Source organism: Falco rusticolus, chromosome 2 (genome assembly GCF_015220075.1).
Source record: "Falco rusticolus isolate bFalRus1 chromosome 2, bFalRus1.pri, whole genome shotgun sequence".
In the NCBI taxonomy this organism is placed as follows: Eukaryota; Metazoa; Chordata; class Aves; order Falconiformes; family Falconidae; genus Falco; species Falco rusticolus.
The window spans coordinates 24,600,429-24,622,109 of record NC_051188.1 but is presented as its reverse complement, the minus strand read 5'-3'; the positions used below and the strand labels follow the sequence as shown (position 1 = coordinate 24,622,109).

Here is a 21,681-nt window from a genome sequence, read left to right as displayed (position 1 = left end):
CACCGAGGGACGCGCGTTCCGCCCGCTGCGCGGTCCCTGCGCGCCGCTGGCCGCCGCCTCCCCGGGGCCGGGCCTGCCCCCCCGCTCCGGGGCCGGGCCTGGGGCCGGGGCTGGGGCCGGCTGCTCCCGTCCCCGCCCCCGCTCCCTCCCGGGGCCGGCGGGGATGGACGAGCAGCTGCTCCGCGCCCTGGGGGGGCTCAGCCTGCAGCCCCCGCGGGGCCGCTTCGGCCGGAGGCTGGTGCTGCTGCGGGGGCTGCCGGGCGCCGGGAAGAGCACCTTGGCCAGGTAAGGCGGCGGCGCGGAGCGCTTCGTGGCGGCGGCGGATTCTCCTCTGCTTTGGTTCCGGCCGCGGCCGAGGGCCGAGCCCCGCTGCAGGGCTGGGGTGGCGGGGGCGGCACGGTGGGGCCCGCCCGGGGCGGGGGTGGGGGGGGGGAAGCGGGCCCCCCCACCCCCGCCCCGGGCGGGCCGCGGCGGAGCTGACGCCCCGGCTCCGGAGCCCCGCGCCGGGCAGCCGGCAGCAGCCCTGACTCCTGTTTTCGTGATGTCCTGTGCTCCTGGGCAGAGCTGTAGAGGTGCATGGAAGGGGCAGGGGAGACAGGACTGCGCTCCGGCAGCTCCAAGACCAGGTGGGAAAAGCCCAGAGGGACGTGCTGGGAGGTGGCACTGCCGTCGGCGTGGTACAGAGGAGCCGTAACCTGGCATGGGACGATCTCACGGTCTGGTGTCTCACGGCTCCCCATGCACACGCTCTCCAGCGAAAGCAGAACATTCGCTGTCGTCTTGCCCTGCTGGGGTGAGGAACCCGTGCTGGCCTTACAGGCTGCCAGGGGAGGGCTGTGCTGTGGAAAGTGGCAGCGTGAAGCCCTGTGACACACCAGGTGAATGTACATTTCCTCTTCCCAGTACAGCCTTTCCTGTCACCTGTGCCTTCTGCCTTCTGCAAGACCAGTTCTTTAATGAATGGCCAAATGCTGTGTATTTACTGACACCCAAAATACCTGCCTCTCCCTAAACAGGTCATGTAAGTGCAGGCCCTTCACCTTCAGAAGGGTTTGGGTGTTCTCGTTGTACGGTAAGAATGTAATGAGTTGTGGCCATATTCTCAGGCGGTACAAGTAACAGACTCACCTATGTTTTTTCAGGTCAAAACACAAGGTTAATTGTTAATGACAGATTTACACAAGCAGTTCTAAGTGTTGTTTGGTTCCCTGTGAGATGAGGGTAGGTGGTGATGAAGTAGAAACATAATGGATGCTCTGCAAAGGGCATACGGCAGCGTGCTCTTCTAGGGGTTGATCTCACTTGTTGGTGTGGTGAACATCTTCAGCTGGGAAGCAATGCTGCATTTTATAGGAGATCAACCTTCCCGACAGAGAAGCACTGTGGCAGTCCCTGAATTTGGAGGGAGAGGTGGCCAGGATTTTTAAACTGAGCCTGAAGCTTTGGGGACCTAGTTCAGGGGTGACATTTTGATGAAGGAATGCACGTTGTTTTTCAAAGATCAGTTTGCTCTGTCAGCATCGTCCTGTCTCCTGGGGCCACTTACATGACCTGCCTCTCCCTAAACAGGCCATGTAAGTGCAGGCCCTTCTCCTTCAGAAGGCTTTGGGTGTTCTTATAGTACAGTAAGAATGTAATGAGTTGGGGCCATACTCTTAGGCAGTGCAACTAACAGACTCACATATGTTTTTTCAGGTCAAAACACAAGGTTAATAGTTAATGACAGATTTACAAAATCAGTTGTAAGTGTTGTTTTAGTCCCCTGTGAGATGAACATTTGAGGAGCTTGCTCTGTTTCTAGCTGCCGTTAGTTTTATCGTTGCATTTAGCCATTTGGCCGTACACAGATCAAAGGGCAGCTGTACAAACAGCATTTAGTACCTCTTCATTAACTCTGTCCAGATTATGAAAGGACTGTGCCAAGAAAATTCTAAGGTTTGCTGTTCCCGCATTGTGTACCTTTTGGTGTTGGTAAATGCAATGTGCTAAGCAAAGTGATGTTTGCAGAAAATTACTGCAACGAAGCTTGGTGCCAGATCCTACCAGAGGATGAAGGTGATTTATTTGCAAAAGCCCTCAGTAAGCTCATTTTACCTATTCAAATGTATTGTCTCAGATTTTATTCACTTACTATCGCAGCTAAATACTTGCAAGCACCAAGATACATGTGCACAGGTGGTCTGCCTGAAATCAGAGAGGACAAGGACCTTCAGCTGTCCCATCCTCACTGTCTCTTCTGGGTTCCTCTAGGTTGGTTGTGACAGGGTGGGTTTTAGTCAGGTCTGCTATGCCATCTCGCAGCCAGCAATTTCTATGCTGCCATCTTTTTGCCTTCGAGTTTTCCTTACTTGGTGCTCCGTGTATCTTAGGCAGGGGTTTTGGCCGTTATTTTAATTTTCCCATTCTGGGTGTTTCTTCAGCTGCAGCCTCTCCCCCTTTTGGAACAAGGGGAAGAAGAGCTGGTGTGACCTGATGGCTATCCTGCTCTCAGTGCATGGGTCTTCCAACAGCAAGTCACCCCTGCTGGGCTTGAGCTGACTGGTGGCCTTTGTGGGTGTGTAAACAGCTCCTTTCCCAGTTTTATTGCTGTTAACGATGTTCTCGGTTGTCAGTGTGTGCCGTTGTTTTAGCTTTTGCTCTGTTGTTTCTTCTGGTGTGTTCACACACACCTCCATTCGTTTGTTCTTTGTATCAGCCAGTATTTCAGTTACAACTTGTGCATTTTTATAGTTCTCAGAAGTGTCATGAACCATGAAAGTTATCACTGGTGACATCGTGACCTGGTGACAGCTCTAGCAGAAAGGCCCCTTTTTCAGTTTGTTGTGCAATCCTAGGAACAACCTTTTTGGATCCATGACTAGTTTCCGTGACCTTTCAGTGTCATCCAGCACAGTTTGGACACAGCTTTGTAAGATTTAGTTAGTTCTTTGTTAAAGTGCTTTCCCCATCCCTGTTGCTCCCCAGCTCAGAGCAGCACAACGTTGGTATGTGGATCAGTTCAGCTCTGGTTTTTGGTTTCTGGTAAAGACAGCGAAGGAACCACCTGTGATACATTGAATAATCAAGGCACAACAAGGAGTCGGTCTGCTCACCACCAAGCTCCAAAACTTTCCAATTGCTTCACTGTTAAGGATACACTTCCCTGAACTGCATATTTTAGGTGACCCTCACCATTTCCCTCTAAGCGTTCACCATACGCCACCACCAGCAGAAGCACGCAGGAGAGGGGCAGCTGGGAGTTACATCTCCAATAGCCTCCACATGGCGCGTGGAACACGCTTCTCCTGAGTGCATTCCCCTCGACGTCACAGTACAGATTTTGTGATCAGACTGAGGCGCAACTACTAAGAAAACAGTTTTCTGAGGTGCAGTAACAGGTATAGCTTCCCAAAACGCCGCCAAAAATCAAACCAGACGCATACGAGCTCATACCTGCTTCCCCAACAGACTCCTTGTTGCACAGTAGCTGTATTTCCAGCTCTTCTTCAACATACTGCTGTGATGCACAGCTCATGTAACACGTAACCCTTTATTGAGCAGTTTTGCTCAAGCACTAGGCCAGGTGTGATCAAACATGTAACTTTTCAGCCACTGCTGATTTCTCATCTGAAATGAGGTCGTTCTTGTACTTCCTTAAGAAGCACAGAGGGAGCAATCTTCCAGAACAGAAGGGAAAAAATGCATTGGCACTGGGGCATCACTGCCTGGTGTGATCTGGGTCTCCTCCAGTTCCCTCTGCTGCTTTTGCCCAGTTCATTCCAGCACGTCCAGCCCCGGGCCATCCGGCACCCCTCTGACAGGGTGCATGGACTTCAGCTCTGCAGCTCCTGCTTCCAGGCAGCAGGGCATCGAAAGCATTTACCTTTGTATAAAACTGCTTTGGGTGATTCTCCTGAATGTGTTTATCTTTTTTTTTTTTTTTTTTTTTCTCTTCACAAAGCTGCTGCTCCAGTCCCCACAGGTGAGCTGCGAAGGCACATCTGTGCTGTGCCACCCAGCACCAGGGCTGCCTGGCAGGTTCTGCTGGGGCAAAGTCCTCAGGGCACCAGAAGCTGTTAAAACACAGCAAGCAGCTGATAGTGCTGGGCGGCACGTGCTCCAGATCTCATAGTTCTGATTTTCTGCTGAAACTAAAGGCTTTGAAATGCCACAGGAATGCTTTATGTTAGGAAGAGTGACCAGAGCAAGTGGTTGCACGTGGTGTCAGTACCTATGTGTTCTGGTCTCTGTTACATTGGGAGTGGACTGAGAATTTACTGGCTCTGAGATCTGCCCAATATATACCATTCTATTGCCTTCTGAGAACTGGAAATGTTCCTTCCGATCTGCTTACCAGGCTCAAATCAGAAATAAATTTATTTTCAGACTTTCTGATGGAAAAACATGACAGGCTACGGAACACAGTTATGGATATTTATTTATTTATTTACTCTCCAATGATATTGCTAGTGATCATGGAGACTTCTCCCAGGCACTGTAATGCATCCAGCAAGTTGAAATCCTGAGTAATTATTTTTTGTCTGTATATACAGTTATAATCTGAAATAATTGTTTGAAAGAAAGATGTTCTTTAGAAAAAAGGCAACCTTACTTAAAAATGGTATAGATTATGGGAACATATCTTCAGGTGAGTAGCACAGGAGACTCTAAGATCACCTGTCTGTTCACCAAGGCAGTTGTTACGATGCTGCTGTGGTGAAACAGACTCACAGCTCTGTTTTCAACAGAAAGACTCTCGTTTTTCATCACAGCAGCCATCACACATCTGACCAGGGTGGGAGGTGGCAGGTGACTGTACGCCAACACTAGCCAAGCTGCCACATCGTCCGGCAGCACCCTTGCTACCCGGGCTGCCAGCGGGCAGAGAGTGAAGCTTGTGCCTCTGTGTGTTCCTTCGAGTTTCCAGAGGCTTCATCAGTTTCCAGGCCCTGCTGGTAGGCACGTGGAGGTTGCTGCTGTTTGGTCAGAGCTGAAGAGCAGAAGCACCTGCAAGTTTATTCTCCCCCCAGCTGTATCAGCCAATCTAATGAGACATGGTACCCGGCGTGGACATCTGCTTCGCCTTGCAGAAGGGTGAAATAGGGTTTGGGGAGATCTATTGCAGGCAGAGGAAGCCTCCCCCTTTCTCTTCTTACTTTCTTACCCTTTGTATCTTCTGAAACATCAGCAAGCTTTTCTTTAGCAAGATAGAGCATACTGCGTTTTGTATCTACCTACTGGGAGACAGAGTGCTGTAATACTGTGCGATTAAATGCCCCAAGCAGGCAAATTAATGCCGAACCTTTGACAGATGCTGCTTATCACAACGCAGCGCTTCAAGTTCAGTGGCTTTTTTTTAAAAAACGCGAACATTGCTGGTATGTACTCTTTGCTCTTGCAAAGAGATTTCATTTTTCTTTTCCTCCTTAGTATGCTTTACACTTACTGATCTAGTGGCAATGGGTAATTTTCTTTTTACAGTGCTGCTCAAAATTTATTAATTAATAAAACTGGTCACACCTCCTTCCATTTTGCATAGCTGGTGTATATTTTGCTAAAATACAGTTATTTTTATTGTGTGTAGTGATTAGGAACCTGATGTGATTGTGTAAAAACTTTGTTCTAAGCCAACTTGTGGTCCTATGTGGATTGTAGAAGTCTTGATTTCTCAAGGAACATACTAAGGAGGTTTGGGCACCCTTTGAAATAATACAGGACAGAGGAAATAGGATTTTTGTCAGCTTCATGGGCAATGGGGGTCATAATGGTCATAAACTTTTGTGTCAGTTTGGTTGTTTTAGAAAGCTAGAAGTTAAAACCAGCAAAATAAGAAGAAGGTAAAACATCTTTTTCCCACTTAATGTTTTCTTACGTTACTGTTAGTTTGGTATGAACATAGCAAATGTGATGGTAATTCATAGTTCTTAGTATGTTTTGTGCTGTGTTTTTCCTCCTTGGAAGCATGAGTTTTATCTAATTACTGGTGATGGGACGATAGCAGACTGAGTTTATGGATAATCACATACTATTTAGATTGCTTAAGGGTTAACATCAAAGCTGTCACGGGACTGTGCATATTTGTGTTAAAAATTCGGTAAGGTATATATGCTAAGAAATGAATTTTTAAAATTTGCACTGGTTGAGAACATTTTTAAAAGAAGCAGTGAGCAAGGAAAAAAAGAATCTTGAGATCTTTTGTTAACATTGTACAATTTTATGTGCATATCAGTAGCTAAAGGGATGACATGTATTTTAGTGCAGCCAGTTTTTTAGAGAAGAGGTGGTGATGCAGATGGGTAAAGCAGTGTGAAAGGTGAGGCACTGAATCACAGTGAGCGCTGAATGTATCATTTTCTCAGCCCAGGAGTGACCAGGTACTCCTTTAACATCAGGAGTAACATTAGGTACTCCCATGCTTTTCATGGTAAGGATTCTTGCCTGGGAACAAAATCAAAGCAAAAATAATTATTTGACTGTTTGCTATCAGTTTGTGACATGACTTTTGTTAGATTTTTTTGTCCAGCAGTAATTATGTGCATAAAACATCCTTTTGGAGCTAGAAGATAATGACACATAGGTTGTTAATGAGAGGTAACAGTGGTACAGCCCAGTCCCGGCCGGTCTGTCAGCAGTGAGTCTCTGCTCAGGGGCGGTTGCTACCACAAAATAATGTTAATTAATCAACAGATGGTAGAAGTTACAGCGGAGGCGGAGTGAAGTCAGAAGCTGACCTTTATTCAGCTAAACGCGACATGCAATCCTAGCAAAGAATTGCTGCTAGCAGGCAGATTAGGGTAAAACTGGTAAGTAAATGGTTAGCTAGAGATGACAGAATTAAGCCTTTTCTGCCTGTGTGTCTGTTTTTTTGCCGATATCCTAGAGGCACCTTTTCCCTTGCTGTTGCTCAATTAGATAAGACGTTGAGAAATAGTTGTTTGGCAGCTTATGGGGATGGAAGAGAAGTGTTTTATCAGGGAAGCTCCAGGGACTGGAGACCGTGTGATGTGAGATAGCAGGGTTTCTCGATTGGCCTTACTTTCCTTTCCAGAGACATTTTGGGCCTTAGGGAGACAGAGAGCAGTGAGATGATGCCGTGGGCTCTCCCTGACTTCTTGCAGAGACTCCATCCTCCCCCAGCGCTCCCTTGCCTGAAAAAAAACCCAATTCTGTCAATGTGTTACATGCAGATGGGAACACAAGGGGTTTTTTAATGCTCTCCGAGTACTGGTAGAGGAATGCTTCACATTTAAACCACCACATAAGCCAGCACTTCCACCTCCTGGCACCCACAGGCAGCTGGTCAGCGCGGCAGGACATGCAGCCCCCTCTGTGGGCAGCCCGGGCCTGAGGGAGCATCGCTGGGGGGGACACATCAGCGTGAGGGGAAGGGGAAATGGCCACGGCCACTGGCCACAGGGGACCGCTTCTATGGATCTGTTGCATTTGGGGCTGCCAGTCTAGGCAATTCTTACAAAATTTGGTTAGAAGCTGAAAATAATCATTACTCAAATCTACAAGAGAAGGATTAAGTAAAACAGGGACAAGTGAAAAGCAGGAAGAACTGTAGAACTGCTACAAATAATAAGAAATGTTGACTAATCATTCAGATATTTGTGAGTAAACATATATGATTAAAAAAAAAGTGCTATGGCTTCCTAGCCAAAAAAAAAAAAAAAAAAGAATAAGGCAAACTGATGGTAATACAAACCATCTTTTCAAAATGACATAATTGCTTCTCCTGGTTATTTTCACAAATCTCTCTGTAGTAAAACTCCCAAGGTCAAATTGTCTTTTAAGACAAATTTCATGGGATTAGCAGATTTGGGTGTTGGTTTTGTTGGTGGTGTTTTTTTGTTTTGTATTTAAAATCATACCCTCTTAAATAACTCAGAAAGGAAACTAATTATAGCAATATGATTAAAGATTCGTATGTTGGTAGTCCAGTGTAGATTGCTCTACCCAATTAAAGAAATCCAGGCCATGCCTTTAAGCTCCATTCCTTTCCTCCTGTGTGTCCATCTACTGATTACGTTGCTTTCAGATCCTTTAAGCTGGGATTCTTGAAATGAAGCACTGTGCGTATTTGCAGAGCATTCCTATGACTCTTGTTTTAATGGTCTCTGTTAAAGATGTGTCAGCATATACTAACCCTTCTTTCATCTTTTTTTCCCCCCAGACAGCTGAAACATGACTATCCCAGTGCTGTAGTTCTTAGTACTGATGACTTCTTTATCAAAAATGGTGTATACGTGTTTGAGCCTGACTTCCTCGAGGATGCACACAAGTGGAACCAAAAGAGAGGTGACTGAACTCAGTGCAGGGGTTTTGCAAAAGAGTTTTGCTTTTCAATCTGTCTTTAAACTTAGCCCCCAAAATAAAATACCTCAAAGTGGTGTCATACACCGCAGTTCATGGGCTACTGGTTAAAAAAATACATTTATCACATAAAAAGTCTGATTTTATTTCTTCAGACTTGTAAGAGAGAGTGTTATAAATGAAAAAATGCTGATGATTGATTGATAGATGTTATTGTAGAAAGTAAAGCAGTGACTATGAGGTAGCACTGCTGAAGCTCGGTAACAGCAGGTGGCATGCAAATACCAGCCCAGCAGCGGCTCGCTACAGCTGTACACACCGAGTCCTTCACACCCTAACTTCTGAGGTGTCTGTCCTGACTTGGAAGGGGTGTTACAGGGGAAGTTAGTGATAGCCAGGAGGAAAACTTGCAAACCTAATTATAAGTTTGAGGATGAAATAACCCAGGTCTCAATTTCAGAAAGAAAAATGTAACATGCTTTTGCGGCTGTGCTCCAAACTCATTTCTAGCAATGGCGAACATACTTTTGAGATCGTGTAACCAGGCACCTTTTGCAAATAACTGTCATTTTTAGCTGTTGTACCGCTAAGTATGTTCTGTGAGAGCTTCAGGTCTTACTGCTGAGCACAGCCAGGAGCTGCATCGCTTCCTTTAGGACAGGACCAGCTGGGCACTGACCTCTGCTCCCCTTGGGAGATGCAAGTCTGGTGGGGAACCAAGTGTGCTAGCAGTGGGCAAAGAAAGGACGCTTTGGGGCTAGTAGGGCCTGGCTCAGTCTCTTACCGAATACGTTAGCTTTACTCGATGTGTTACATTACAGCACGCAAAGCAATGAAGAATGGGAAAAGCCCGGTTATTGTTGATAATACCAACATCCATGCTTGGGAAATGAAGCCGTATGTGATGATGGTAGGGAAAGCTCTGATTTATTGCTTTTATATGCTCAGCTATGACAATTACAAGGTGATCTGACTGAAATGGTACTTAGCATGGCTAAAAATAATTAATTCAATTTTCCCTTAGTTCTCTAATTATAGTTAAGGATGTGTTATTGTGATGAAGTAGGGGGGAAACGCACCAGTGTGGCTGTTTATCTAGTCAGCTGTGTAACTCAGTGAAGGAAAAATTACTTGGAAAGATCCAGCAGTCTTTGGACTTGCCCTATTAGTTCTTGGCCATGAAGATGCCATTCCCTTCCCCAGAAGTGACATGAACTGAACAGTTCCCAAACTGTTTGACGACAAATATCTCAAGCTACTTACAATTTTAGTTTACCATTTGTGAAAAATATACCATAAATAATTTTCGAAGATGCATTGCTATCTCTTGTCAGGAGTTCTGGTAGAGATGGCAATATTTTTGGTACAGTTGCATAATGTGGCCTGGCTGCTAACATTATACTCATGCTTCTGTTCCTGGGTTGTGGTCCTGTCAGTTAAGAAATTTGGTATTTCTTAATACCAAGTATTACTGATATATTAATATTTTCTAAGTATCACTTGTAGGGGAGCGCAGAAGAGGCAGGAGTCAATAGTGGTTCTGGGAAGCCCGGACATGTCACTCCAGCAGCCGTTGTGAATGCTTGTGGGTGACCAGGAAGCAAGTGAGAGAGCACAGCCAGAGATGGGCAAGATGTAAAAAAGTCAACAGATTTCCCTGCTTCCTTTTTGCTAAATCGAAACAAAAGCAATCAATCATTGTATCGAATACATATACATGTATATTTGTGTGTGTATGTGTATATATATAGGGGTGTGTGTGCGTGTATGTATGTACACATACACATGCAAATACCCTTGCTTTACCTTGAAAAAAATCAAGGCCTGTAGACTCAGCGGCTGGAAATAGCATGACTGATGGATGTTGACTTCACACTCCCAGAAGCTCCCAAGTGGCATGGCCAACCTGCGGCTCTTGAACCATCGGTGATTTCCAGAGAGTTCCAGTGCCAGGGTGCCATTGCCATGAGGGACTGGGGGCAATGCCGAGGCAAGTTTTGCTGGGAGACCCCAATCCTTTGATGCAGAAGGAAATGAACTATCTAGGACTCAGCCCAGCACCTTGATGGGTGCCATGGTTATCTTCCTCTTTCTGGCCCCTGGTACATATGATACATCTCTCAGCCACATAAAACCTCTGGGGGTCTGGAAGATTGGCTACTCCTGAGCTCAGCAGCCTGATGTCTAAAACTTCTGTGTCCTTTCAGGCACGTGAAAATCGGTATGAGGTTATATTCCAAGAACCAGATACACCCTGGAAGTTCAACGTTCAAGAACTGACAAGGTACCTCTTTTTCTCTTTGCTGTTGCAGACAGCTGCTCATTTATTGATGTGCTCTGAGAGAGGTCAGCTCTCTTCCTCTTCATATACCCTAAAAAGCGACGTAGTAAATGACAACAGGGGGATTGTCGTGGAAATTTCTATTACTCGTTACCTGGTCTGTAGTGAATTCAGCCCTGAAAGAGCCTGACCATGCTCAAGCGAGTCAGACAGTAGAAAAAGCAACACCCCTGCATTTATATATACAAAATGCAGTATAAATAAATAAATATATATATATATATATTATACTTGCAATGTATTTATACTGCAATCTTCTTGGGGCAGGAACCCCGATTTTCATTCTGGATTTTCAGCATCACCCTCCACAGGCACAAAAGCGTGTCCAAGCACTACAGACAATATTCAGGCTCCTATTTGTAAGAAGATCTAATCATAACAAATAGCGTCTTGCTGTAGCATGGTGGGGCGCTACCTTAACTGTGGTCAAGAAATGGGATTCTAGAGGATCTTTCTAAAGATCTTAACGTGTGTATACAAAAGGGATACAGTGAATGTTTCAACTCTGCATAATGTGGTAGGATATACAGGCAGCCAAATACGGCTCTATGTATGCTAGTTCACAAAAAAAAAAAAAAAAAATTAATGCAGGCTAACCAACCTGATGCAAAGCTCACTACCGTGAATAGTGTGCTCTACTAAATCCAGAAGCTAACATGTGCTAACTTCTTTGTTATTGCAAGAAAACGGCACGGCTGCTTCATTCTCATTTATGTGTTTTCTGTCAGCTGGGAACTCTAGTACAAAATTAGCGCTGCTCCTGTTTGTGCGTGACAGAGACAAACGGCAGAGATCTGTGGCCCAGGGCGCTGGCAGCTCCAGGGGGAGGCAGGACTTGGCAGATGGCAGCCAGTGGCTTGGGGCTGAAGGCAGGTGAGGACACCAACAGCCTTAGCAGTCACTTGCAAGTGTCAGCTCTTGCTTTACCAGTACCAGCTGGGAGCCACTGGGGGGGCATCACTGCAGAGGCAGATTTTACTAGTAATCATTCATTATAGGCTGAGCTGCTCGGTAACTTGTAATTTGTTTTATTAATCATTTGAAACAAGACTGCTTTTTACAGTAGCACTGTCAAACTAATTCAAATACGCTCAGTTTGGAGCAGCTCTTCGGCAGATAGCTCGTGGACAGCTGAAGGTTGCTCCCGCTCTGGTTGTTCCACGTTGTGTCTCTCCCAGCCATACGGTTTGTGCTGGTTGCTGGGGTGCAAGCCTGTGGGTTCTAGATCACAAATTGTGCCTTACAGAGCTAAATGGCAAAGCCGAAGATACTGTTTGCAACCTCACAGACAGGCAGAAACTCCTAGTGGTCTTTGGAAAAACAGTTCCCACTGACGTCTTGAGAGACTGTGGCTGCTGCTGATCTGTCTGGAAAGCGCTGCATGTTTGCGCATCCTGTTCCCTCCCGCTCAGACTGGTCATTTACAGGTCTGCCCTGCAGCCTGAGTCACCTCAGGTATGATTTTTTCCCCACTTGTGCTTAGGCAAAGCAACAATTTTTCTGACCTCTAATACTTGTTGATTACAAGCCAGCATCTGGGCTATCTACAGCCCATGCCTGCGTTTCTCCAGATGCACAAAAGCTCACCCTGGGGCCAACAAGCCGTAAGCGCTAAACCCCAGCAGCACTCACGTAAAATAATACATGGGTCTTTGACGTAACACATTTCAAAGCATCTGTCTAACAACTTACGTCCTGGCTACCCATAAAACTACTTGCGTTATGTTCTTCAGCAGTCACAGTAATATTTTTAAGAAGTAGGTGAAAGTGAACAACAATTTGGCAAAAAGGGCTAGGAACAGATCAGCAGAGACATGAACCACTGCCCTGAACATACCAGGAACCTTAGCAAGCTTAAGATAACCTCTACTACATGGGCAGCTAAATACTTGTATTTTCTGTTAATGTTGACTTTACAGAAGAAACATTCATCATGTCCCTCGACAAAAGATACAGCAGATGAAAGAACAATATGAGCACAACGTTACCTTCCACAGCGTTCTGTGGTCTGAGAAACCAAGCAGAGATGAGAGAAGCTCCAGCGGACCAAATGCAGCTTGTGGCACGGGTGCCCATTCCAACGCCCCTGCAGCCTTCTCAAACAGAAGACCTCGTGCGGCACATACGAACACCACGCCATTTCACTGAAGATGTGGATTCCTCAGTGTGTTTTAATTATCAGGGTATAAAAGTTTCTAGGTTTACAATCTTTTTTCTAAATTGTTTTTATTCTTGTATTTTTCTACTACATTTCTAAATTACTTTTCTTAAAAATCTTTAAATGTCACCAGATTATGATCTCACAGCTCTACGCACCCAATCTGAGTGCTATCCCCAGTACAAGCTGTACCTGCTCTCACCCCTCTTCCTCCATGAAAATCTATCCAAGCTTACAGTGGCACTTACTGGATGTGCCATGTGCTTTTTGGTGGTTTTTTTTCCCTGCATCACACTTTGTCGCTAATAAGTAATGATAAATATTCCTAAATTCATTCTTTCTAACAGGCTACTGGGCCAATTCCTTCTCCCGGCGGCTGTCCTTTACTGCTGTGGTAATACTTTGTATCTGGCTGTATAACCTTTCGTATCTTCCCACTCCATCTCGGCTAGAGCGCTTCTGCCGTGCTGGGAGAGGCAGAGTGAAGGGCACAGAAGGTAACTAACAGATTGTAGCGAGATTCGATGCTGGGCCCTGTCTACCTCTCTGCTGGCTGCATTCACGCAGGCCTTACCTCAGCTCTGTCACAGCCCAACAGCTTCTCCAGCCTGGAGGCAAAGCGCTTCAACACGCCAAACCGAGCCCTTTATCTTGCCCAGACATAGGAGTTCAACTGATCCCGAGATGAGGATCCTAAAAGGAAACATTAGTGTTAGGTAGGGCCTGTTCACTAAGCAGGAACGAGGCTGCAGGAGCAGCTCTGAATAGCAGAAGCACAAGGCAACTAGATACCCAGACTAACGCAGAACTACAAATGACAACTGAAGAAAGGAAGTAAAAAAAAAACAAAACACCACAACATTCTTGTACAGGGAGAAATGGACTTCCTCCACCACTAAGTGCCAAGAAGCCACTGACTGATGGATGAGTGAGAAAAGGAACTATCCTACAGTAGTTTTTATCTGTTCTTAAATTCTGTTGATTATATCCTCATCAAGAAACATTCTTAAAACTCAGCATTTGTGATGACAGTTGTGGTTTTTTTAACAGTCTGGATTATTAGGCAGTGCTTATATGACAGGACAGTAGTGAGTTATTTTGCAGTAAGAAATGAAGACAGCTACACTGGATAGTAAGAAATACGGGCGTAACTGCTAAATTGCTAGGTGCACAGCAGAGAAGTGTAAGAGGTATAAAGCAATATAGCGTTTCTGGGCAAAAGCCAAGCTGTCTTCAGGACACAGCAAACCTATGACATGAATGGCATTTTCTACTGGAGCTGTGTTTAAAGACCCAGCACTGAAGCATTGCACAAAGGTTTACGGAAACATCAGCACACCTGTGTCAGCCCATTACAGTTCTCCAGTCCCATACCATGTCCAGCTTAGTGACACCACTTAGCGGAGCCACCCCCAGTTCAGCACTTGCTGAGTGAATGGCGCAGGACCCCCAAAGGTTGCCAAGTAGGAACCATTCAGGGCTGGGAAGCAGCAAGGCAAGGGGCAGCCTGACAACAAACTAAACCATGGAGTCGGCAGCCAGGCTAGCAGGACTGTTTCCCTCTCCAATGCAGAAACTCCAGTTCTGAGAAGTTTCACCTCTTGAAATTAATGAGAACAAAGTAATGAATTCAAGAACTAACTCACTCCCAGCAGAAAGATCTCATGATGAAATCAAAGAAAGATCTGATAATCTTGCATGATGCTGTGGCCTCATGTACTTCTTTAAGAAGGAGTAGCTCAGAAACACTGACCGAGGATCTATCGTTAATACCTTTGTATAGCATTTTGCTATGAATCAAATAATCACGGCTGTTCTCTAAACCTTTTAGCACTATAGAGGAATTTGAGGAAAGGTACAAGAACTGTGCCACAATTACCCAACAATGTTTCAGAACTAAAGTGATATTTTTGGTAACAGTAAACTTAGAGAATTGTTTATTTTGCCTTGTGCCACCTCTGACAGCCAAACACCTACACTGCTGCAGAGGGTAACGAAACAGATTGCTTTAGACCAGGGGCCCTCAAACTTTTTAACCAGGGGGCCGGCGCACGGATGCAGTGGCAGGCAGTCATCTGCGGCTGCTTGGTTTCCCCCCCAACCCCGGCAGGGGGGTTCTGTAAATACCGGGGGTCGGATTGAGGACCCCTGCTTTAGACTGAAACAAAGATCCTGCTGGAATTTAAGAATACAACAGAATCAGAGCAATGCCTCACAAAACGTCATCAAACCTTCAGCCAGACTGATGCTATTGTACGATACATGTTTTTGAGAAATGTCTAATTACCCAACTCCAAATTATTTTGCAGATGAAATGTCATTTAATGAGTCTTTGGTTTTGTAATAGAGCATTATTCAATACAATCAGGACTTAATGTACAAAGTGTAAAAATAATTTGAAATATATACAATACTGTACAAGCGCATTTAGTAGCGTTTTCGGAGGTTTTGTCTTTGTAGTGTTCTGTGGGCAGGTAACGAGTCCTCACATTCCTTTTTGTTCTTCTGAAGATTCTCAGCTACTTCAGTCCTGCTTATTGCAGAGTTATTTGCTTCCCCGGTAGAACTGTTGTGGGGTGAAGGATCATCAGATAAATCAGGAACTATTGTATTGCTGTTTTCATTTACATAAGCAATCTTCTTTTCTTCTGGTAAATTATTCATGAGTGCTTGTGTATTAATCATTGCAAGTTCTTCATCAGCAACCAGGTCGTTCTCAGGAAGATGGACAGTTTCTCTCAATTTTCTACAGGGTGTGACGTGACCAACATTCTGATTTGTTTCTTTTGATGACTTGCTATGCTGTAAACCCAAACTTCGGGGTGGCTGAAACGCTTTTTTTAAAGATGGAGAAATTATTGAACACATTGGTGTCAGTGGTGGAGGCGCAGGTATGCAACTGAGGAAGTCCATCGCTTTTCGCTTTTTGCTGGTTTTGGGATGGTCTTCATTAGTTGTGACAGATGGAGTTTTTGCTGACCCTTGTGTGACAAGTTTCATATTTGATGTTCTAGCTGACAAAGGGCTCTGATGCTTTATTTCAATTTTAGAGGAGATCTAGTTAAAAAGAGATAGGTTTTATGTTGAATAATGTCCAGATTATTTCATTAGCTTCTTCAATTACTTTCACAAAATGGGGGGGGGGAAACTGATATAAAAATGTTACGTCATCTTTCATGACCAACTTTAGTTTGTTATCTCCTGACTGTGACTAGTATTATGCTTGATAAGCCACTGTTTACACGTACATTAAGACAGTACATTTACATTCTGTTTCTGAGATCCAAGCTAGATGTATAGGGATTTTTCTGTGCCAGATGGTAAGTAGTCAAAGCATTCATAAAAACAAGTTAAGTCTACTACTGCATTGGGTATGTCCCCAACAGGTTGTTAAACAGGGAAAAACAAGGGAAAAAAATGCAGAGAAAAGGGATAGCGTATAGACTGAAAAACATAACAATGCACACAAGATGGGTGCTGCACAGCAAATCATTCAAATGTACTTAACTTGAGAATACCTTTAACGTCTCATTTATCTTGGTTAATACATTTAACCAACAGATATAAACCAAACCTTTAGAATTAAACATTAGCACACTCTCTGACATGGAAAAAGATGCCTTATAAGGTTAAATTTAGTCCCCAGGCACTGATGTCACATCAGGGTATTTCCACCTCCCTCACAGCTAGTGGCAAGAAAAATTTGTTCTGACTGCACTCAGTACTCCACATCAGCAACAACCTGCTGCCAGCAACCTTCATGGGAAACTGGAGTACCATTTCACTGAACTTTTGTCAAGACTGCTACAAAATGTTTACATTTACAAAACAATACCTCTTCCCTTTTAAATCCTGGAAATAGTAAACATTAGCTAGGAAAAGACGACCAGGAGGTAAATTCTGTAACCAAAGGCAGGAACTGCAGAGTGCAGTCAAAGAAAAATCTACGGTTCAAGGTTTTCCCTGCATTGCCCTGAAGAGAATGAAAGGAGTAGACCGAGAAGTGAGACCACTCACCACAGCTATCACTGGAAAACTTGCTTGTGTCCTTACCGTATGTACTGGCAGTATAAACACCATATTCATTAACAGAAACTTACCAAACTTTTATTCTCTGCATAAAGACCTGAGTTGCAGGAAGGAGAGGGGCGTTCCAAGTCACATCTTTTAGTTAAACTCTGTGTAAGCGAGACATTTCTTTGTAGCAAATTCATCATTTTACTTTCTGCATCAGAGCAAAAGGAGGCCACGTTCTGTAAAGGAGGACGGTGCACAAAGCAGAATAGTTGTTTTTCAAATTGTGTATGTACTATATACTCACAAAAAAGTATTTAGAATTTTGTTTTCTCATGATAATCCCACTAGATGTTTCTTTTATATCAAACCAACAACTTAGAAGAATGCTGCACTTTCCATGGAGGGAAATATCATACCTTCCTTTTATCAACAAGAAAAAAAAATCCCCTTTGTATCTAAACTCATTTATCACTAAGAAGTGGGAATACATAACCAGGACCTGCTATTTAGCACAGTTAGAAAACTGAAATAATAAATAAATGAAATCAACAATCCGATACTGAGCAAGATGATAAATTTGAACTTTTAGAAGGCTAGAGCCAAACTGGCCATGACAGATCCCCCGTTGACAGGTACCATACTTTTTTGCTAGCCAGAAAGTATTCCGTGGCACATCCTAAAGATAGTGCTGACTGAGCTGAATTTAAAAATAAAATAAAAAAGACGTTCAATAGGTGATACGTAGAATCCTCCATGAAAAGTGCATTAACACCTTATTCCATACCTCCCAGAAAAAAAAACCCCTCAAATTCAACATTATGTGCGTTACTTGTTTTAAAGATTTATTATTACTAATGGACTTCTTGGTGAAAAATGTAACACAGCAGTAATTAAAATTAATCATTAAACTAAAAGTCTACAGATTTACCTCTATTGTACTTCTCAGTTCATTAACCTTCTCTTGAAGGTAGTTTTCCTTTGGACTGGCTGAGAATACAGAAAGCTCTCCAGCCACCAGCACAGGGATTTCTGATCTGAATTCAGATTGCCACTGAAGGTTGCTTACAGAAAGGAACGAACAGCGGACAACTAGATCTTCAATAGCGAAGTGTCTGAGATCTGTCCGGATCTTTACTGCCACTAAATTATAGCTTTCATCAGATAAGTACACCATAGTAGTAAAACCTAAAAGCAAGAAAAAAAAGCCTGAATTAAACCCTTGAATCTTTTAAGTAAAGGTTGAATACTGCAATTTGTATCTATAAAAAAAGAGTCACGTGCATCTTGGAAGCAAATTGATAATGTAACATGGCAGCCTATCTGCACAGTAACAGATGTCTCACACTTCATTCATACTCTACATACATATTCTAATCTCCCTAGTGATTACAGAAAACAACTCAAAGTCTGTATTCCAGTGCTTAAAAAAATAATACTTCTATGGTGCTATTCATTTTTATTCAGAAGATTATCCGCCTGTTCCTAACCCTGAGCTCCAGTACCTGCGTTCCACTCATTCCATGACACTGCACACGACAGGGAGCTCACATACACGCATGCTAGTACTGCAGATGTCAGAACTTGGATCCACCACTCCTGGGGGTGCAGGGGCAGGGAGAGAAAGAAAAGCTTCTCGAGCTTCCATTCTCCCTTACTAAATTCTTCCTGAGCTAATAAGCACAGACAATTTTTCTTTAGGAAAACAGAATTATCTGCCAGCATGTCACGGTGATGGGCTAATTAGCAGGTTTTCACAGGCCTGAGACGCAGGTAAAACAGCAAGATAATTTTGACTTTTAAAATAAAGTTACTGTCTATTCAGTGGGAGGACATGAACATGGTCCACAACGTACCTGTTCTGCTAACAGAAACTACAACTCCAACTAAATCAACTTCAGCACATGGTGGCTGAAAAGAAGGATCTGACAAACTGGTGAATTTTAGAGCATTTCTCGGAAAGAAAACCTGTAGCAGCATCTCCTGTGATACCTGAAGAAACACAAGATTTTTTAAGTATTTATAACACACTTACAGATGTGACTGTGATACATTCTAATGATACATCTTTATGCACTTAAAGCACTTACTGGTAGTTGTAGATACTGAGTTTTCTTTGTTGCTGATAATTGTATGTTAGCTGAATCTGATCTTCCTTTGGACTGTGATGTTGACAGCTGGTAGATTCTGTACCGACTGCCTTCCTTTAACAAGGAACAGACATCCAGCAGTGGACGCCAGATAGTCAGGATCACTCCTAACAATGTAAGATTAAGATATATTAGCTACACAATACTAATTTGGAGGCTTTTGAACAAAATAAAAACTGTGTTTAAAACAGAACAACCACCCACAGCACTCCCTCCCACCCAAAAGTGCTAAACCAAAACCCAAATGAAACTGGAAACATTAACATGCAAGCTGGAATACTGCTGGGAAACTTCAAATCTACCTGCTGTGCTGGCCAGTTACCATGTTTAGATACAAGTTATTTATAATTTCCCAAGTGCTAACCTTTATGTTTTTCTTGTTTTCTGTAGTCTACCACACATAATTTCCACACAGCAGACACATCTCTTTTAGAACCACCATTTTCTTCCTGTTCTGCTGACTCTAAAGCCTTCTTGAATTCTTCCTGTATCTGAGTTTGCTTTTTATCATTCATCAACTGCCTGTAAGCATTCAAAGTTTTTAACTGGTCTTCACTGAGATATCCCTGTAACCAAAAGAAAATGTATTTAGTATCTTTTTTATTAATGAAAAAAATCCTGTCAAGATTTTTTGATAACCTCTTTCTTAAGTGTTGATCTGTTATAAGCAATTCAACTCATTCACTACTAAGACTTGAAATTCAAGTTAACACAACAGGAGTCACCAGTCTTGACTGGTACTCAGCTGGTGCTTTACTGTTTAAGTATTATGTTGTACTGTTCTTATGTGATAACTAGTGAGAAACCTGCTTAAGAGTGCATAAACTAATATTAATATTTAATATAACAGACATGCTTGCCTGTTTCATAAGAAAGAAGAAATATTAGGAAAAAAAAATCTGTAAGAGAAGGGTTGCACCTCTCAGCAGGCTGCTACCTCTAAGCTGACACAGCCATTTACATCAAAATGCATCTGGAGTGTTACCTTTCTGACCGAGCCTTCAAGATCCAGATGCCTTTACATGTAGCAACATAGATATGCATAACATTTTATCAAATAAAGTCACAGATTGTATGGCTTTGTGACAGTCAAGGACCCCGACTTGCAAAAGGCGAAGCAGGTATTTAATTTTTAACAAGTGGCAGGGACTAATCGCCTGCATCTTTATTAACAAAGGCATAAATACTTCAAAGTTGTCATTGAACTGGAACAGGGAAAGCAGAGAACAATGACAATATAATCAAACACTTCAGTCAACAGCATGCAAGAACAGGTATGTGAAACAAGGCTTACGAGGTGCATTCAGCTTTCATATGTGCAAGGCAAAGCAAAGTAATACAATTACAAGGAACAGTTAACTTTTAGTTGTGCTATATTCTGGATTTTTTTATAAAAAACAGCATTCTCTTTTGCAGTCTGAGCTATTATTAAACTATTTCAACAAGCCTTCATTAACATATTTTGAAAAATTTTTCATCTTAATTCATTTAGCAGCAAGCACGCTGTAAAAACCTGAAAAGGCAGCAAAAATAGTAATTTAACAGTTTTAGCAGAAGGCACTAAATTGTAAATTATTCCACGAGCCTTTCCAAATTAGCCCAGTAGGATCTACGGTTACCTCCATATAACCAGGATCAGATGCATTCTGAATTGCTTCAAAGAGTTCCGCACCATCTTGCAAATTACGGATTTGCTGTCTTGTGACTATGCGCGATCTTGGTGTTATCCTGCTAGTTCTCTCTGTTAAAAAAAAGCCCTTATGTTCAGTACAGCTGATACTTTAAAAGTGAAAGAAGAAATAATTATGTAAGAGGTATGGTAGTGCTTGAGCTTTGCTGGAATAAAAATACAAAACAATTCTGTATAGGAACAGATATATGTGTGTACATATATTAGAAAAATACAAGCAGGAAAAAAAAATAAATCTCATTCATTTAAATACAGCATAGATCAGAGTATTATACAAACTTGGGGGAAGCCGGTATCAGTGTCTGCACCTGGGAGAGAGTGGGAGACTTGACAGGCTGCCAGGAAACTTCATCAATACTTGACCATATTTTCTGCATGTCTGTCACTTCCTCTTCCTCTCATACAGCAGAAAAGTCCCAAAGATACCAAGACCTGGGACAACAGGTGACCACAGGCCTGCACATGAAGCCTCCTTAGTCACCAGCTAAAAGCAGAGTTAACTTTGTCACATAAACTTTACCCTTTTCTTACATGAATCATTCTGCTGCTAGCATTCCAATGAATTCCTTCAGCATAACAGACTTTAGCATCGACAAGTTTACAGTCAAATATGAAACAACTCAAAGAGGTGACTGATATGTGGAAGTTCAAGTTCCTACCAGTGAAATGAAGCATTATAAAGCGATCTCCGATTTCAACTAAGAATTCGGCGGTGGTGTGGTTTTTTTGTGTGTGTGTTTTTTGGTTTGGGTTTGTTGTTGGGGGTTTTTTTTTGTTTGGGTTTTGTTTTTTTTTGTTTTTTTTTTTTTTTTTTTAGAGTATAGCTTTAATTGTCTTTTCCTTGCAATTCATGAGCAACTCCAGATTCTGAGAAAGCAATTAGAGAACGTCCCAGCATTACAGATCACCACGAGAAACATTTATGGAAAGGGAGACCTATCTGGGTTGTAGATATGACCCTGAGAAATCTGAACGGCACAAGCTACCATTAGTGTGGAATCCTACCTGTTCCTGGGGAAAAAAAAAATCCAAC

The 21,681-nt window shown here is 43.2% G+C and overlaps 2 protein-coding genes across 7 annotated transcripts in view; one reads left to right on the top strand and one right to left on the bottom strand.

Annotated features, from left to right (window-relative positions):
* The first annotated feature begins 129 nt into the window (after positions 1 to 129).
* On the top strand, positions 130 to 15,631 carry N4BP2L1 (NEDD4 binding protein 2 like 1). 6 transcript variants are annotated; one of them, XM_037377563.1, is made up of 6 exons: positions 130 to 285; positions 8,156 to 8,280; positions 9,117 to 9,205; positions 10,503 to 10,579; positions 12,556 to 12,819; positions 15,547 to 15,631. In XM_037377563.1, exons 1-5 carry the CDS (start codon positions 164 to 166, stop codon positions 12,782 to 12,784), a joined length of 642 nt encoding a protein of 213 aa, XP_037233460.1. In that variant the 5' UTR covers positions 130 to 163; the 3' UTR covers positions 12,785 to 12,819; positions 15,547 to 15,631. The 6 variants fall into 6 exon arrangements, with proteins under 6 accessions (XP_037233460.1, XP_037233461.1, XP_037233459.1 ...); XM_037377564.1 differs by having other exon boundaries at positions 12,556 to 12,786; positions 15,547 to 15,626; XM_037377562.1 differs by lacking the exon at positions 15,547 to 15,631 and adding an exon at positions 13,142 to 15,212.
* BRCA2 (BRCA2 DNA repair associated) overlaps positions 15,093 to 21,681 on the bottom strand; it is a 41,123-nt gene continuing 34,534 nt past the window's right edge. Inside the window, exons 21-27 of the mRNA XM_037377559.1 lie at positions 20,578 to 20,699; positions 19,323 to 19,524; positions 18,899 to 19,065; positions 18,665 to 18,800; positions 17,740 to 17,996; positions 16,895 to 17,047; positions 15,093 to 15,851 (exon numbers count right to left, since the gene is read on the bottom strand). Coding sequence (XP_037233456.1) covers positions 15,222 to 15,851; positions 16,895 to 17,047; positions 17,740 to 17,996; positions 18,665 to 18,800; positions 18,899 to 19,065; positions 19,323 to 19,524; positions 20,578 to 20,699 — 1,667 coding nt within the window. The 3' untranslated portion in view covers positions 15,093 to 15,221. The remainder of the gene's footprint in view (positions 15,852 to 16,894; positions 17,048 to 17,739; positions 17,997 to 18,664; positions 18,801 to 18,898; positions 19,066 to 19,322; positions 19,525 to 20,577; positions 20,700 to 21,681) is intronic.